The sequence below is a fragment of the Festucalex cinctus genome, chromosome 11, assembly GCF_051991245.1.
Source record: "Festucalex cinctus isolate MCC-2025b chromosome 11, RoL_Fcin_1.0, whole genome shotgun sequence".
Lineage (NCBI taxonomy): Eukaryota > Metazoa > Chordata > Actinopteri > Syngnathiformes > Syngnathidae > Festucalex > Festucalex cinctus.
The window spans coordinates 29,365,787-29,382,875 of NC_135421.1; the positions used below are offsets into that span (position 1 = coordinate 29,365,787).

The window sequence follows — 17,089 nt, forward strand, 5'->3', positions numbered from 1 at the left end:
CTGGGATGGTGTCGTGTCCCTTAGAACTGGTCTGGTCCTGGGATAACAAACCATGAATTTTTAATGATTTTTTTAAATCAGGGATTATAGTCGAGATTTAAATTTTCAAATGAGTTTTATTTTGAAATGCAACATCAGATTTTGTTCAAAGTACTTTGGCGGGATACCTGGGGTGCTGTAGTGTCCCTCAGAACTGGTCTGGTCCTGGGATAACAAACCATGAATTTTTTATTATTTTTTTAAATCAGGGATTATAGTCGAGATTGCAATTTTCAAATGAGTTTTATTTTGAAATGCAACATCAGATTTTGTTCAAAGTATTTTGGTTGGATACCTGGGGTGCTGTTGTGTCCCTTAGAACTGGTCTGGTCCTGGGATAACAAACCATGAATTTTTAATGATTTTTTGAAATCAGGGATTATAGTCGAGATTTCAATTTTCAAATGGGTTTTATTTTGAAATGCAACATCAGATTTTGTTCAAAGTACTTTGGTTGGATACCTTGGGTGGTGTAGTGTCCCTCAGAACTGGTCTGGTCCTGGGATAACAAACCATGAATTTTTAATGATTTTTTGAAATCAGGGATTAATGTCGAGATTTAAATTTTAAAATGAGTTTTATTTTGAAATGCAACATCAGATTTTGTTCAAAGTACTTTGGTTGGATACCTGGGGTGCTGTAGTGTCCCTTAGAACTGGTCTGGTCCTGGGATAACAAACCATGAATTTTTAATGATTTTTTTGAAATCAGGGATTAAAGTCGAGATTTAAATTTTCAAATGGGTTTTATTTTGAAATGCAACATCAGATTTTGTTCAAAGTCGTTTGGCTGGATACCTGGGGTGCTGTAGTGTCCCTTAGAACTGGTCTGGTCCTGGGATAACAAGCCATGAATTTTTAATGATTTTTTGAAATAAGGGATTATAGTCGAGATGTAACTTTTCAAATGAGTATTATTTTGAAATGCAACATCAGATTTTGTTCAAAGTATTTTGGTTGGATACCTGGGGTGGTGTAGTGTCCCCTAGAACTGGCCTGGTCCTGGGATAACAAACCATGAATTTTTAATGATTTTTTGAAATCAGGGATTATAGTCGAGATTGCAATGTTCAAATGAGTTTTATTTTGAAATGCAACATCAGATTTTGTTCAAAGTAGTTTGGCTGGATACCTGGGGTGGTGTAGTGTCCCTTAGAACTGGTCTGGTCCTGGGATAACAAACCATGAATTTTTAATGATTTTTTTAAATCAGGGATTACAGTCGAGATGTAACTTTTCAACTGAGTTTTATTTTGAAATGCAACATCAGATTTTGTTCAAAATACTTTGGCTGGATACCTGGGGTGGTGTAGTGTCCCCTACAACTGGTCTGGTCCTGGGATAACAAACCATGAATTTTTAATGATTTTTTGAAATCAACAATAATAGTCGAGATTTAAATTTTCAAATGAGTTTTATTTTGAAATGCAACATCAGATTTTGTTCAAAGTAGTTTGGCTGCATACCTGGGGTGGTGTAGTGTCCCTTAGAACTGGTCTGGTCCTGGGATAACAAACCATGAATTTTTAATGATTTTTTTAAATCAGGGATTATAGTCGAGATGTAACTTTTCAAATGAGTTTTATTTTGAAATGCAACATCAGATTTTGTTCAAAGTACTTTGGCGGGATACCTGGGGTGGTGTAGTGTCCCCTACAACTGGTCTGGTCCTGGGATAACAAACCATGAATTTTTAATGATTTTTTGAAATCAGCAATAATAGTGGAGATTTAAATTTTCAAATTGGTTTTATTTTGAAATGCAACATCAGATTTTGTTTAAAGTAGTTTGGCTGGATACCTGGGATGGTGTAGTGTCCCTTAGAACTGGTCTGGTCCTGGGATAACAAACCATGAATTTTTAATGATTTTTTTAAATCAGCAATAATAGTCTAGATTTTATTTTTCAAATGAGTTTTATTTTGAAATGCAACATCAGATTTTGTTCAAAATACTTTGGCGGGATACCTGGGGTGGTGTAGTGTCCCTCAGAACTGGTCTGGTCCTGGGATAACAAACCATGAATTTTTAATGATTTTTTGAAATCAGGGATTATAGTCGAGATTTCAATTTTCAAATGGGTTTTATTTTGAAATGCAACATCAGATTTTGTTCAAAGTACTTTGGTTGGATACCTTGGGTGGTGTAGTGTCCCTTAGAACTGGTCTGGTCCTGGGATAATAAACCATAATTTTTTAATGATTTTTTGAAATCAGCAATAATAGTCGAGATTTCAATGTTCATATGAGTTTTATTTTGAAATGCAACATCAGATTTTGTTCAAAGTACTTTGGTTGGATACCTGGGGTGGTGTAGTGTCCCTTAGAACTGGTCTGGTTCTGGAATAACAAAACCGTTATTTTTTTTTATGATTCTTTATTTTAAACCCTAAACCAGGTGTTGAGCAGCTTTTATTTTGAAGGTGGCCAGCGCAGGGGCACGTCGGCATGTTACCGTAATGCACAGTATTAACAATCGTTGGGGCGGCTGGCTTGACTTCGTCTTTTCGAGTGGCGGCTGGCTTGACCGCAGTAATTTGTATTGCGAGTTCCCTGCAGGTGGTTAAAAGTCAAAAGGCATAATTGAAGACGATCGATTCTTTATTTCCTACTTGAAATTCTCTCGATGGCATTTTAAAAGGGGAACGAAAATCTCCTCATTGATAGTGCAGCTGCAGCACAATAATGAAGCCACACGGCTTCCCTAATTGTCTGAAAGGGACGAGAGGAACTCTGGCTGTCGGCAAAGAGGACGGAAAATTGAAAAGAAAGTGCTGTCAGGAGATTGCAAAACTGTTCTCAATCAAGGCAAGATCCGGAAGTTCATTACTATTTTCTATCATTGTCTCAATACGTTTAACGTTTGTCGAAAGGCTTCCCAACAAAAGTGAGCGTAGCATGATTTGCAAGTTCGAGATTCTTGTCTTGTCATGAGCAAGAAAAGTCGAGCTGACACTTTGAATGTCACCACCAATTAAATGTGACCTTACAACGACGACAATTCCGATTTTGTCACACCTGAAAATGCCAAGCACATCTAATTGCGGTTTTAATTCTTGCAAACGACATCTAATTGTCCTGATTTGGACTTTTCGTGCGCTGCTTGCACCGACAGAAGTTCACCGGATGTGAAGCTCGGATGATGGATGCGATGGAAAGAGGCGAACGTGGGGAAGCGGAAGTCGGCGTTGACCGCCGTACGGCGTCCCCGCTGGGCTGATTGTGCGTGCGGAGCCCGGGCAGCGATGGACGCGGCCGCCGACGCCGACGCCGACTTGAATCTTTCCTTCCTGCTGGAGCACGAGCGCGACAGCATCCTGAAGGTGCTGCAGAAGGACGAGAAGCTGAGGAAGCGAGAGGAGAAGCGGATACGGTGAGAATGTCACTTGACGGCTTTATCGAACAAAACTCTCAGCACGATACAGGCGTCCTGTCCAAACTATGGCCCGGGGGCCGTTTGCGGTCCACCGCCGATTTTTCTGCGGCCAGCGTCATTGAGTAAAAATGACATTTTCGACTAAAATGATAACACAATTTCTGTTCGAAATATTGTGGACACATTTTAGAAACAAAAATAGTTTATTCCACTTTCTGCTTTGCGTCCATTTATGAAGATAATACATTCATGATCCTTGGGTAACTGTTTTTAATAATGGTCAGCTAGTGTGCTCTTGTTTGGTGATGAATGTGGTGACGGGATTCAGCTGCAGTCTAGTGGGATACAGGGCCAAATGGCCGCCCCACAATCTTGAAAATTCATTAACTCTTTATTGAAAGAATTGATTGGGGAAATAAACAATCAATATATCTATTTTGAAAGTGGCTCTTGCATCCATAATCTGGCTGTCAGATTGAATTGGCCGTTGTGGTGGCAGAGATTGGGAAGAATTTGAGAATCATGTAGAAAATAAAATGAAAATAATTTCTCATTTTATTTTGCCATACTGTATTTAATAGTTTGAAATTCCTATGACTTGAAATCCCCCCCTCGGCCTCCATTATACAATCATTATGATCAGATATGTTACAAACGGAAACATCCTGAAACTTAAGGTGAAAATTCACAAATGAGTTTGCACCAGGAAGTTTTGTCAAAATGTTGTTCTGTTATTAATTTAGTGGGTTGTCCTTCGATATGTCCAAGAACCTTTGGGATGTTCTTCTCACATCTGATTGGCAGGTTGCTCCAAGGACTAACATTTCAAATTTATTCTCAGTCGAGTTTATCTTTGATTGGCGGCAAACAAGGTTGGCTTTGGTCACACCCGCAAGCACAAAAAAAAAACAGAAAATAACAAGCAACTACTCTGAAACGCTCCCAGATGACGAGTTTCTCACCCGAAATCGGCCGCTTGCATCCTCAAGCTTGTTCTTTTCATACATCATCTTATCTGATTGTAACACTTTTAGTTTACTGTAACTTGAGCTCATCTTTTATCACGTCTAAAATGTGGCCTCGCTTTGGTGGTATTACTTTAGAAATGTCCAAGAACAATTAATTTCTGATTGGAATCTTTGGTACCAGGAAATGACAATTTACCAAAAGTTCATACAACTTAAACTGAAGTCACATTCATCTATTGATACTTCTTTTGCTTTATGCTGTCATTTCCACCACCAGGAAGTTGAAGAACGAACTGCTGGAGATCAAACGCAAAAGCTCTCGGCCACCGCGAGACTCGGCGGAGCGTCAGTGCGCCCGCTGCGCCAAGACGCTGGGCCTCATCTTCGACCGCGGCGAGCTCTGCGACGAGTGCCGGCTGCGCGTGTGCGGCGAGTGCCGCGTCTCCACGCCAAGCCGGCGCCAGTGGAGGTGCAACGTGTGTGTCAAGACCTCGTAAGTGACCGCTTGGCGACGGTCTGTCTAGCACGGAGGTCGCCAACCTGCATTACATTAGCACCATAAAGGAAATAATAACTGCATAAAATTTGGCCTGTTTTTTTTTTTTGAATTGTGTAATAAAGATGTAAAATGAATCAGGGTTAAACAAATGTAACCACTGTCCAAACCCAAAAACAACAATACAGTAAAACATGAAGCTGACGTTTCCTGACATTCACTTTTGTCTCTTTTAAGGTCACTTATGACGAAAGCGATGATCTTCGTCTTCGATCTTCGCAGCTCTTTGTTGTTGTTGTGCGCTCGTCTCGATGTTGTTTCCATCGTGTGCGCAGGGAGTTGAAGGTGGTGACGGGCGAATGGTTCCTGGAGGAGCGATCGAAGCGCTTTGAGCACAAACTGTTGAGCAGTGATGTGGTCAAGCAAACAATCCTGAGCAGCCCGACAGGTGAATTTCACGTGCGCGGTCGCGCATCTCGTCTGGCCTTTTCTAAAAAAAAACAAGTCCATTCTCCACCTGTTTTGTCTCAAGCCACGGAGGACAGAAAATCCCCAGAGAACTCGAAGCTCCGTCCTGAGGCGGGGATGGTCGATACACCAAAATCCAGCAGGAGTTCCAAACATCTTGTGGATGGACTGAGAAAGAGAGGGTAAAACTCAAGAGATTTGCTTGTTTACTTTTGTCTTCAACGGGACGTGGGGAGGACGAAAGTCAGGCTACATTCAAATCTTGCTTTGCTAACTGCCAAACACGCTAACTCATCGACTCATTCGGTGACTGACTGTTTGACCTGCTGCCAACTCATTAGCTGATTGATTAACCAACCAATCGACTCACTTAGTGACTCGTCTAATTGGCTAACATTGACTGACTGTCTGACAAGCTGAGTCGCTAACTTACTGATTGCCTAACGAATTGACTTGCTACCTACACTGACTAACCAATCTAAATAGTAAAAATTCTGAGTGAGCTTCCCGTAAGCGCTAATCTGTGTATATGCGTTTGTGTGTGGATGGCAGGCGGATGAGGATGGATAAAGTGGGCAGCAGACCCCCGAGGTCAGAAAACGGCAAATCCGCTTCGGACGGAGACGCCCGCAGCGTGCGAAGCGTTAACTCTGCTCCGAGTTACCATTCCAACAGGTGCTGTATGGAAATGACGTCAACTTTAGCTTAGCGAAGCGCAAATATGCTGGATGTGGCGTTTCACTCAAGTTTTGACAATTAAAGTGGCATTTGACTACTTCCTGTGACTCGTTTCTGTTAGCAAAGGCAGCGACTCCTCCGAGACGCCGACAGCGATTTCTAACCGACGATCCAAAACTCCCGACAGACACTCGATTGGCAGCAGCAAGCGGAGGGTCAGGGTTAGCCAACGCACGCGAGCACGCACGCACACAACCGTGACGCTATCCTGGGTTCATTTGGACTAACGGCCATCTTGTTTGTAGCCTGACGGAGCGGAGAGCGTTTCCAGCTTCCATTCCAGCGGCAGCGCGCCTGAGAAGAAAGCCGAAGGGAATCGTGGGAGAGACTACGGCGCTCCGACCATTTCCGTGTCGCAGGCGTCCGTGTCGTCGGGTTGGTACTGTCGACGCGGTTTAATCAGATCCCGTACAAGTTTTATGTTATAAACCGCTCTAGTAAAATGATGTCCGATGTTGTAAATGTGTACATAGATTATGCTTGTATTCTTAATATTTCTCATTCTTCTTCTCTTGTCAATCAGATCACAGTCGCTCCGAGTTGGACCTTTCGGCTGCGGGTTCCGAGCACAGTGACGACACCTTCAGCCTCAGAAGCCGCTCTGTGCCGGGCCTCAATCAGACAGTAAGAGGAAAATGTTGACATCAAATGTCAAATGGTCTCATCGACTTGACGCAAGCGAGCTGCACGTTCATCCACGTTCACGTTCGCATTCGATGTGACGCTCCACAGCACTTGTCCGACCAGGACGGCGAGGAAGACATCGACGCCCTGATGTCGGCCCACGGTCAGACGGCGGGACGCCACCTCAGCAACGCCGTCTCCACGGTAACGACACAAACCGGCGCTCGCCGCACCTGGTGGGGGAAGCGTGCGTGTGCCTCGTGCAAACGTGCAACAGCTGTCGTGTTGACTGTGTCAATAAACGTTAACAGGCAGTTCAGACATCGCAAAGACAATTTTGCTGCTGCACAAACACACGACACCGAACTCAACATTGTTGTTTTATGATATGATAACGTTGATTGTGGCGTGTTTGAGATCCACACCTCACAGTACGTTGACTGAAGGCGTGGATGGAGGATGCGCTCAATCGTAATCCACTTGCACAATGAACACAACAGGAACTCAGATTATGCAGCAAATAGAACCATAATCAAATGAAGTTTCGATTTTGCAAAGTGATAATATTACAAGAAATAAGTTGTTGTTCTTAAAGAATAAAACGTTTGTTATTGCAATTACGTGTAATGTAATACAGTATTTTTTTTAATTATTATTTTCATCATCCTAAATGTAATTTTCACCTATTTCCATATTGAACAGTATTTATCGCCACACTACAAGCAAAATGAGATCATTATAAATGAAATGACAAACTTTGCCTCAGTTTGCAAATCGACTGTTTTACATTTCGTGAGAATAAAGTTGTAATTTTACGAGAATAAAGCTGGAACATTAAAACCAAAAGTTATTATCTCCTGAAAACAAAGTTGTCTTATTAAAAGCCAAAGTTTGACTATTATTAGGAAAAATTAATCTTTATTTAGAAAAAAAGCTTAATTTCATTTAAGAAAATATTAGTCTTGAAGTTTTTTAAGAATATGCTTTTCAAACATATTTTTTTTTTTTCTGAAAACTATTTCTATTGTTCATAAAGTCACATGAGAAAAAAGTTACATCCTTTCAACCGGTCAATAATCTTGTCAGAAAATAATATAATATTACAAGAATAAAGTTATGAAAACAAAGTTAGATTTTTCTATTGAGAAAGTCAAAAAATACTAATTTTGCAAGGAAAAAAAAAGTTGCAGTCTTATGAGAGGGAAAAAAAAACTGTTGCATTATTTGGAGCAGAAAGTCTTGATGCTGCATGAATAAAGTATAGTCATATATTGTGTAATTTTATTTTGTTCTTTTAAAGTCATGCCAGAAACCAGAAAAAAAGTCATGTTAAAACAAAGTTATTATTGTATTGAAGTGAAATCTTCAATCTATTTCTATATTTGTTCAACTACGCGACATCACTTAAACTGTCTCCAATATGTTTGTTTGAGCGTAATAAAAAAAAAAAAAAATGTTTTCAATTGGGATTAAAAATGTTTAATTAAGTCAATGTTGTCAGCAAATACCGAATTAATGATGCCAACAATGCACACAAATATTAACATTAGCATGTGTGATGGTTAGCATGCTAATGTTAGCAATAATATTTTTGCTCAATCCATACCCGCACACACTTCTTTATGATCTTTATAAGTAATAAGAATAACATTTGAAGGCTGTAATGCGATATGATGGACAAAGCTGAGCAAACACAACGAAGCAAGCGGCCTTCGATTCGATTATGTGCGCTCGTTGCTGATTTCACGGCCAATCCCGGACGAGCTTGGCTCTGATTATCGCCATGGTAACCGAGTGTCACGTCCTTCCTGGATGTACTGCCGGCCATCTCTGCAGCCCATCCTCGGGGGGCCCCCGGAGGGCGGATGGTGGCGGTGGGGGTTGCTTGTGCTTCATTTCCGTCTCTTCCACTGACATGTCAAAACGGCTCAGTTCTTTTCTCTTTCTCTTTCTCTCTTTTTTTGTTTTTCTCTTCTTAACGCTGCGCTAGTCTTCCACTCCCGCCTCAGAGAGGAGGTGGGCCTTCCTCAATGTGCCCGACTCAGACGCTGAGACAGTAAGACTCCCGCTCCACTTTTTACAATCCATCCATCCAAATGTGAAGCATATACAGGGGGGGTCCAAACTTTTTCATTTGAGGGCCACATGCAGAAAATCCGAAGGACGCAAGGGCCACATCATGTTAGGAAGAGAAATTGTGTTTAGTCCTCAAAATTGTACAAATCATTTATTTGTGCTTAAGCATATTTAGAAAAATGCTACAGTATATAAACTTGTAATATGGCAGTAGGGTTATTATAGTTTGGGAATTTTTCATTTTAATTTTTATTTTGTTTTGAGTTTTGTTTGTTTAAATTTAGTTATTTTTAAATTACTTTTCATGGTGGTTCTGTTAGTTTTTTTAAAAATTAGTTTGAGTTATTTAACAAATGCTTAGTTTTAGTTTAGTTAGCTTCAGTATTAGTTTTTTTTTTTTTTAATGTGTATTACTCGTACGCAACATTGAAAAAAAAAAACACCATGGGCGTGACGTCATTATTCCGGTTTATACCAAAATAAATCGACCAAAAGGCTCATGCATTAAATTAATTACCAAAGACTAAACCGAAGATCATTTTTGCTATATTTATAGTTTTATTTTAGTTAGTTTTGGAAACGTAAAATGTAGTTTCAGTTAGTTTTCTTTTTTAAAAAAGGATCTTCGTTTTAGTTTTATTTCGTTCATGAAATTGTTTTTGAATTTTTGTTTTTTCATTTTATTTTAATTAACTAAAATAACCTTTAATAGCATCTGTGTTTTTTGACACCCTCCCTTCTTACTTTGAACATCTCCAAACATTTTTCTTTTTATTTTATTTGAACTGAGTCAAATGCCATTTTTAGCAAGTGTCACGGGCCACCAAAAAATGGACGATGGGCCGCAATTGGCCCCCGGGCCGTAGTTTGGACACCGCTGTATATACAGTATACAATAGAAGGGTCATATTCCTTATTTATATATTTTGTATACAGTCAATTTTCAGGAAGGAAAGTATGAAAGGGTTCCAAAAAAAAAAGTCATTCTAAAGTTTTGAAAATGGAAACTCATCTTATCAACGACGTCATCTCACCTTCGCTCGTCTTCGTCGTCCTCTCGGGGCCATGACGGATCTTTTCTCTCTGTCGTTTGCGGCCACCAGAGCAGCATCAGCAGCATGATGAGCATGTACAGCGAGACGGGCGACTACGGCAACGCCCGCGTCAGTGGCGAGATCCTGCTCAACGTCAGCTACAGCTACAAGACGGGCGCGCTCAACGTGCTGGTCAAGGAGTGTCACAACCTGGCAACGGGGGACGAGAGGAGGCAACGCACCCACGCGTGAGGTCACACGCACACAAACGCAAAACAACCCGAGGCGGCGACATTTCGCCGTGTTCGTATTGAGCTGATACTGAGACATGAGCGAAACGTCATCGTTTGGAAGAGGCTGTTTGCCGTTTGCAAACTGCTAGCAAGATGTGAAAGTCACCAAGTGATCATTTCAATGAGTTTTTCACAGATCATTTTAAAAGAAGTCCATTCAAAAAGTCTTCTCTGTCGCCCCACTAGTCTAAGCAGTCTAAAAAATCTTTACTCCCCTTTTGATAATAAGAATAACCAATTAATTTCTTTCATTGGCGTGTTCACTTAGCCAACAGTAAAAACAACAAAAATGCTCCACTTTATTCATTTGCTCCAAAAAACGTATAAATACGTTCTTTTTCAAATGTTTTAAGTGTCCCGAAGACATATTTATACGTTTTTTGTTTTGTTTTGTTTTTTATTTTGCTAGCGCATACAGAAGGCTTTGATGTAGCCTCTCAACTGCAGAGAACGGGTGAAGCAATGGTAGTAAATACAAAAAACGGCCAGAAGGTGGCAGCAGAGTATAAGAGATCAGCCAGGGTCATGTTGAAAACAAGCCCCGCAATTCTAAACAGATTTGTGAATAGTGATGACATTTAGCTATATTCTAATGATAATTGCTGCAGAACGGAAACAGAAGAGACTCTAATCTTTCTTTTGGTAGCTTCCAAATTTTTTTGTAGCATGTGTTGTAGGAGAAAAACATCTAAAACTTGATTTCGTTTGAGATGTTTCCCTCCGTCCTCGTAAAATAAAGAAGTATGGTCACTTGTTGTTTGTTTCCTGACAGTTACGTGAAGACGTACCTGCTGCCGGACATGTCGCGCCAAAGCAAGCGGAAGACCAGCGTCAAGTCCAACAGCATCAATCCTGTTTTTAATGAGAACCTGCGGGTGCGTGCGTGCGTGCGTGCGTGTCATCAAATTGCAGTTTTTGCTTCACTTCAAAGCTGACTTGCGTCTTGTTGGTCGTTGTAGTACGTCATCAGCCACTCGCAGCTGGAAACGCGCACCTTGCAGGTGTCCGTGTGGCATCATGACCGCTTTGGACGCAACAGCTTCCTCGGGGAAGTCGAGCTGACCTTTGACTCCTGGGAGTTCGATTCCCAAATCGACGAGTGGTTCGGTCTGCAGCCCAAGGTCGCGACTCCACTCCGACACGCGTCCGTCTATGGAGGACCAAAAATGCCAAAATGAACAATAAATTAATAAATAACTGAATAAAAGCGAAAATAAAAAACGGATGTAAAAATATAATTCAAAAATTAAATTAAAAAAAAAAACAGATGAAATAAAAACATGTATGTACATGTATATGAAGAAATAAATACAAAAATAAATGTGGAAGTAGATTTAAATATCAATCAATCAATTAAAAAAAGCTGTGCTGTCAGCATGAAATGCGTCGTGAAAAGTTATTCAAATGAGGAGGCGGTCCTAAGCGTGTCTTAGCTTGCCAACATTTAATTCTACATATTTATTTCCACATTTATTTTTTAGATTTAATTTTTTGAATGTCGTTTTTAATGTTATGTTAGTATTTATTTATTTATTTATATATTTTGTTGTATTTATTTCCATTTATATTTATTTTTTTGTATTTAATTTTTTAATTGTATTTTTTATGTCTGATTTTATTCTCACATTTGAAAAAAATAAAAAATAAGACTCAAAAAATAAACATAATAAATAAGTGTAGATTTAAATATCAATCAATAAATAAAGTGGTGCTGTCAGCATGAAATGCGTCGTGAAATGTTATTCAAATGAGGAGGCGTGTCTGAACATTTAATTCAATATATTTTTATATTTACATTTTTGGAATCTCGTTTTTTTAATGTTATGTTAGTATTTTATTTTTTTTTAAACTTTTTGTTTGTTTTTTTGTTGTTCTTATTTCCATTTATATAGATTTTTTTTTTTAATTCTATACTTTTTTTATTTTGGTTTTTATTTTCACAGTGATTGATTGATTATTTTGTCAGTTTTGGTCCTCCACGCTAACTTGGTCACGCGCGAACTGTACGAGTGACGTGGTCGCGTTTGCGCAGCTGGAGAGCAACATGGCCGCCGCCATGCAGTACAAGGGAGAACTGACGCTTGTGTTGAAGTACATCCCTGCAGAGAAGAACCTCATGCTGCCTCTGGACCAACTACAAGGTATATTCACAACGAGCGTGGCGTGGCGCCTTCAGATACAAGTTCAATTTCACTCTTAACTCAAAGCACCCCGATTATATTAATGGGATTTATTTGATGTTTTTTGTTTTGTTTTGCTTCCGTCAGTGAAGAAAGGCTTCCTGAAGGGCAAGAAGAAGAAGAGCACCTTCACGCCACCCAAAGGGGGAATGGTGGAGCTGCTCGTCAAGGGGGCCAAAAATTTAAGCGCTGTCAAGTCCGGAGGAACGTCGGATCCTTTCGTCAAAGGGTGAGATCGTAACCACGCGTCTTACCAAGAAAGTTGCGCCATCGGGTCAATGTGTTGTGCAGTTACCTGCTGCCGGACAGCCAGAAGTCCACCAAGCACAAGACGGCGGTGGAGCGGCGCACGCTCAACCCGCGATGGAATCACACCTTCACCTACTGCGGCCTGCAGCCGGGAGACCTCCACAACGTGTGTCTGGAGCTCACCGTGTGGGACAAGGAGGCGCTGGCCAGCAACGTCTTCCTGGGCGGAGTCAGGCTGGGCGCCGGCACAGGTGCGTACAAAAGTGCAAGGCGCACTTCCTTCATCGTATTTACATATGACATCATCTTCGGCTTTCTTCATAAAATGTGCCGTCTGAATTATCATGTGGTGCCACCAAAAAAAACAATGTGGGACTTTCATTTTGAAAAACATTTAAAAGATAATCAACTCACATCTATTATGTAAAAAAAAATCAACTGGTATGTTGTGGTCATATTTGGACATCATGTGGTATGACCTGAAAAACAATAATTAATGTTCATTTTGACCAACAAATATATATTATCATTACAATTTTAATTGCTTGCTTGTTTCGTTTCAATGACTATTTCAGGGTTTCTGTAGGTATCAGGTACATTTCTGCCACTATACGGCATTTGTGTTTCATGTTGGACATTAGTGATAGGAACAGTATATTTTTCTTTCAATTGTAGTGTAAACATTAATTGTATTTCAAATTTGAATGCCTCTGGATATCATAGTAATGCTTTTTATTGCCATTTAAGGCCATATTTTGCCTGCTACTTTCTGTTTGATGGGAAATGATGTGAGACCGGATCATCTTATTATCTGGTTGGGAGGGACAGCTGACGTCATGTTTCAAATGGAAAAAAAAAAATAATAATCCATTTTGGAAATTTGGTTTAGCTCCGTTTACATTTCATTTCTGTCCAATGTGACATAAGCAGCAAAAGAAGAACATCATTTGCATAAGAAAAAGCTCCATTGAAAAGAATAAATGTATTTATCGAATTATTGTGAAAATATAAAGCTACAGGTTTGTTTTGTACTTCTGATGATTGATTGTGGAGTGGAGAGAATTTGTTTCATCTGGAATCAACAAAAAGCAACAAAAGTGGAAAAATTGTTTGCTATCTGCCGCTACTGATGATTTTCATTCAATCCGTGCAGAAGATTTCGATTCAACACGACTGGAATTATCATCATACTGTAACAATGTAATCAAAGAGTTTGGCTGGGTTCAAACGTTGAATCTGCCGTGGAAGTTGAGTAAAAGTCATCAACTCAAGAACCCTTTTTTGTTTTTCCTCTCCTGGCCCCCTCAAGGCACAAGTTACGGGAACGAGGTGGACTGGATGGACTCGTACGGGGACGAGCAGCGGCTGTGGCAGCGCATGGTTGAAAACCCCGAAGTCCCCCAGGAGTGCACCATCATGCTGAGGTCCAGCATGCGAAAGTGCACCGCGTGAGCACCAACCATTGCAAACACATTCCGGCCTCATCCGGCTCGTGTTTGGATTTTGTCTCGGAATCAAACTTGACAGTCTGTCACGCAGAGATGTTGCGCAATTGGGTTTTTTGTTTTTTTTAAACGCAGAACCCACGAAAGGATCCTGCTGCGTCTGTGTGCCCTTTTCTGCATCCAATAATCAGATGATACGTTTGCAAAAACTTGCTTGAAAAAGAACTCAAGAAATCAGTGATGAAATGTGGAATTATATTACCTAACTTAAGCACAATGATCTGCCAAGAGATCAACTTTCTTCAAGATCCTGTAAAGTGAATCCACAGATCCAAATGCAGTCATTTGCATACTTTGTTTTAACATGATTATGATTATGATATCTGGACTTGCCATCTGGCATACAGGGCAGATGCCTGGTGTCCTTTAGGGACGATTATTTGTTATTGTCATCCATTTGACCTCCTGAATAAGTACAAATTATTAAATTAATTCGATATTGTGGGGGTTGGCGATAGTTAAAAAAGATCACAATATTGTAAAAAAAGAAAAAGAGAGCTCATACTAATACATAATGTACTTTTGTCTATAACAGACCACCTACAATCTCTAATAACAATATTGAGGCACTTACTTGCTAATGCAAGCACACATTGATCGCTTCACAAGCAAATTCGGTTCCCCTTCATCTGATAATTAGCATCGATTTTAAACATAGAAGGCCAAAACATCCCTCATGAAAATTACATTGCACTAATAAACTAGCCACTAGAGGGTGCTAGAACTGCACAAATGGAAATCAACCTGACTTTTTTTTTTAACAGATGTTCCTTTTAAATATTGTGAACATGACGACGACGATATCACCATTATCAATAACATCCCTAATTTATAACTTACACTAATATTTGTAAAGTGCATGTTCTGTTTATCGTCCATTCTTTTTTTTCTTTCTTTTTTTTTTTTTTTTTTTTCAATTTTGATGATATATTATTAAATATAATAACTTATAGTACATAATCATGATAGAATTTAGCGGGGGTAGGACGAGATAAGTTCTTGTGAACATATGAATTCTGACTTCTCTGCTTCTTTCACGTTTATTTAATCATCTGTATGGCATGTTTGATGTTCAATAAACCAAACCAAACGAGAGACCTGCTCACAATTTAGAGGGAGCCGTCCAGGATTCACAATTTGGACAGCAAACAGTTAACGCCTGCTTGGACCATGTGGAAATACTGCCACAGATCAAAAGTAAAAAAAATAACTAAATATTATTTTCACTTTACAGGGGCTTTAAAACAAGAACGTAGCTGTCCTCAAAAACCTCCAGTCATGTCTTAAATGTAATCCATCCAACTACTCATTGTACTGTTGGTGGAAACGGGCCAAAAGAACGAGAGATGACAAGCGAAGAAACGGCATCGACGTGATGAGAAAGAAAAAGCGTCTCTTTGCAGTCTTACTTTTCCTGACCAACCGGTCTTGCCTTCCAAACGTGACCCATCTGCTCTTTCGCCCCCACCCAAACATCTCATTTCACTTCCAAACACGAAACACAAGACAGCTTTTTAGCTGTATCCAGTTTTAAGCACATCAAGATGGGATTCATGTTTTGGATCATTTTTAGCATGTAGCTATGATGCTATCAGAGACTTAAAAAAAAAAATGTATGAATCAAAGCACTGATAAATGGTCTGCTGTAAAGCACATCCTTGCAAGTACAATGAGTGAAAGTGTCCGTTTAATCTAGCTGGATAACGGCTTTCCCTATTGCTAAGCTAGCTTTCTTTAGCGCAATAGTAAAGCACCTACGACAAATACAAATACAAGCGGTGCCCTGATTTACGAGTGGCCCATCTTTGGAGTTTTTCAAAGTAATGAGCTTGTTTGATTTTTTTTTCTTTTTAGCTTTTAAGCTAATTTGATTCCGATACGCTGCCACTCAAGTGAGTTTATTGAATGGGACAAGAAGTCAAACATAGAAATACAAAATGAGAACACTCACTCGCTGTTTTTTGGGGGTGCTGCAATGGATTACAGGACTCATTTCAATGGATAAAAGTGATTTGATACATGACTCCTAAGTCAAGGTACAACTGTGACACGTTTGGGACCAAAGTTGTAGTCGCATCAGAACATCCGCGGACGTGTTGTCGTCGCCATCTTAGCTTGCCAATGTTAGCATTTAGCACCACTGTGCCTAATAAGCACAAGCTCACGCGGCGCAGTCTAGCTAGCATGATTTAGCCTCTTCTCCACCATTAAATTGGATAGACTGAAATTTATTGAGAACTTTCTTTGACGACATTCCATGCTTGCTTTTGATGAATAAAAAAAAATAAAAAATCTCTGACAAAAGTAAATATTGTATCCGACTTCCAGCTTTGACGTCACGTAAATGTAGATAACACTGTATCAGTGTGAACAGTTAGCCGCATGCTCATCGAGGGAAATATGAACAAAAGAGCACACAGGAAGTTGCATACTGATAACCACATCATTGGTTGGTTCTGATGGTGCCAAATAAACGCTGTATAAGCATTTTCCCATGTGTGCGAGCGTACGTATGTGCGCGTCATAGCATAGCATTTCTCTTAGTGCTACCAAAACATGTAAGCTCCAACATGATTTTAGATGAGAAGCTTGTGCAATAGCGCCTGCTGACTTTGGATGTACAGCATGTGTAATCTTGTGTGTCATGTTTCCAACGTGTCCTACAAATTTCATCTGGTTGCAAAAATATTTTGAAAATTAAAATAAAAACCTTTACACAGATTCCAGTTTCCCTGCATGATATTTTTCTTTACAAAATATTAAACTCGACTAAACACAGAATTTTGATTAATGTTGCATTTGTGAAATATGAATTAAGCAGCTATCTCAAGGGGCGGCCATTTTGCAACTTGCTGTCGAGTGAAAATGACATCACAGTTGCTCTGGGCTCAGGAAACGACCAATCACGGCTCACCTCAATCAAGTTTTTTTTTTTTTGTTCGTTTGTTTAAGCATTCTATGTAATTAGAACATTTTTACACCAGTATAATAAGAGTTAGAAATGTTAAAACGTTACTTCAATTTGGAGTTTGATTTGCTTGTCTGG

The 17,089-nt window shown here is 39.8% G+C and overlaps 1 protein-coding gene across 2 annotated transcripts in view; it reads left to right on the forward strand.

Moving 5' to 3' along the window:
* Positions 1-16,765, forward strand: part of sytl5 (synaptotagmin-like 5) — a 29,144-nt gene extending 12,379 nt beyond the window's left edge. Inside the window, exons 2-18 of one of the 2 annotated variants that reach the window (XM_077536433.1) lie at positions 3,152-3,409; positions 4,658-4,873; positions 5,212-5,324; positions 5,409-5,526; positions 5,897-6,019; positions 6,144-6,243; positions 6,328-6,457; positions 6,606-6,706; positions 6,815-6,910; positions 8,697-8,762; positions 9,886-10,064; positions 10,882-10,984; positions 11,069-11,230; positions 12,142-12,250; positions 12,377-12,518; positions 12,581-12,789; positions 13,848-16,765. In XM_077536433.1, coding sequence (XP_077392559.1) covers positions 3,183-3,409; positions 4,658-4,873; positions 5,212-5,324; positions 5,409-5,526; positions 5,897-6,019; positions 6,144-6,243; positions 6,328-6,457; positions 6,606-6,706; positions 6,815-6,910; positions 8,697-8,762; positions 9,886-10,064; positions 10,882-10,984; positions 11,069-11,230; positions 12,142-12,250; positions 12,377-12,518; positions 12,581-12,789; positions 13,848-13,990 — 2,337 coding nt within the window. In that variant the 5' untranslated portion in view covers positions 3,152-3,182 and the 3' untranslated portion in view covers positions 13,991-16,765. The remainder of the gene's footprint in view (positions 1-3,151; positions 3,410-4,657; positions 4,874-5,211; positions 5,325-5,408; positions 5,527-5,896; positions 6,020-6,143; positions 6,244-6,327; positions 6,458-6,605; positions 6,707-6,814; positions 6,911-8,696; positions 8,763-9,885; positions 10,065-10,881; positions 10,985-11,068; positions 11,231-12,141; positions 12,251-12,376; positions 12,519-12,580; positions 12,790-13,847) is intronic. The other variant, XM_077536434.1, reaches the window with a different exon arrangement.
* The last annotated feature ends 324 nt before the right edge of the window (positions 16,766-17,089 follow it).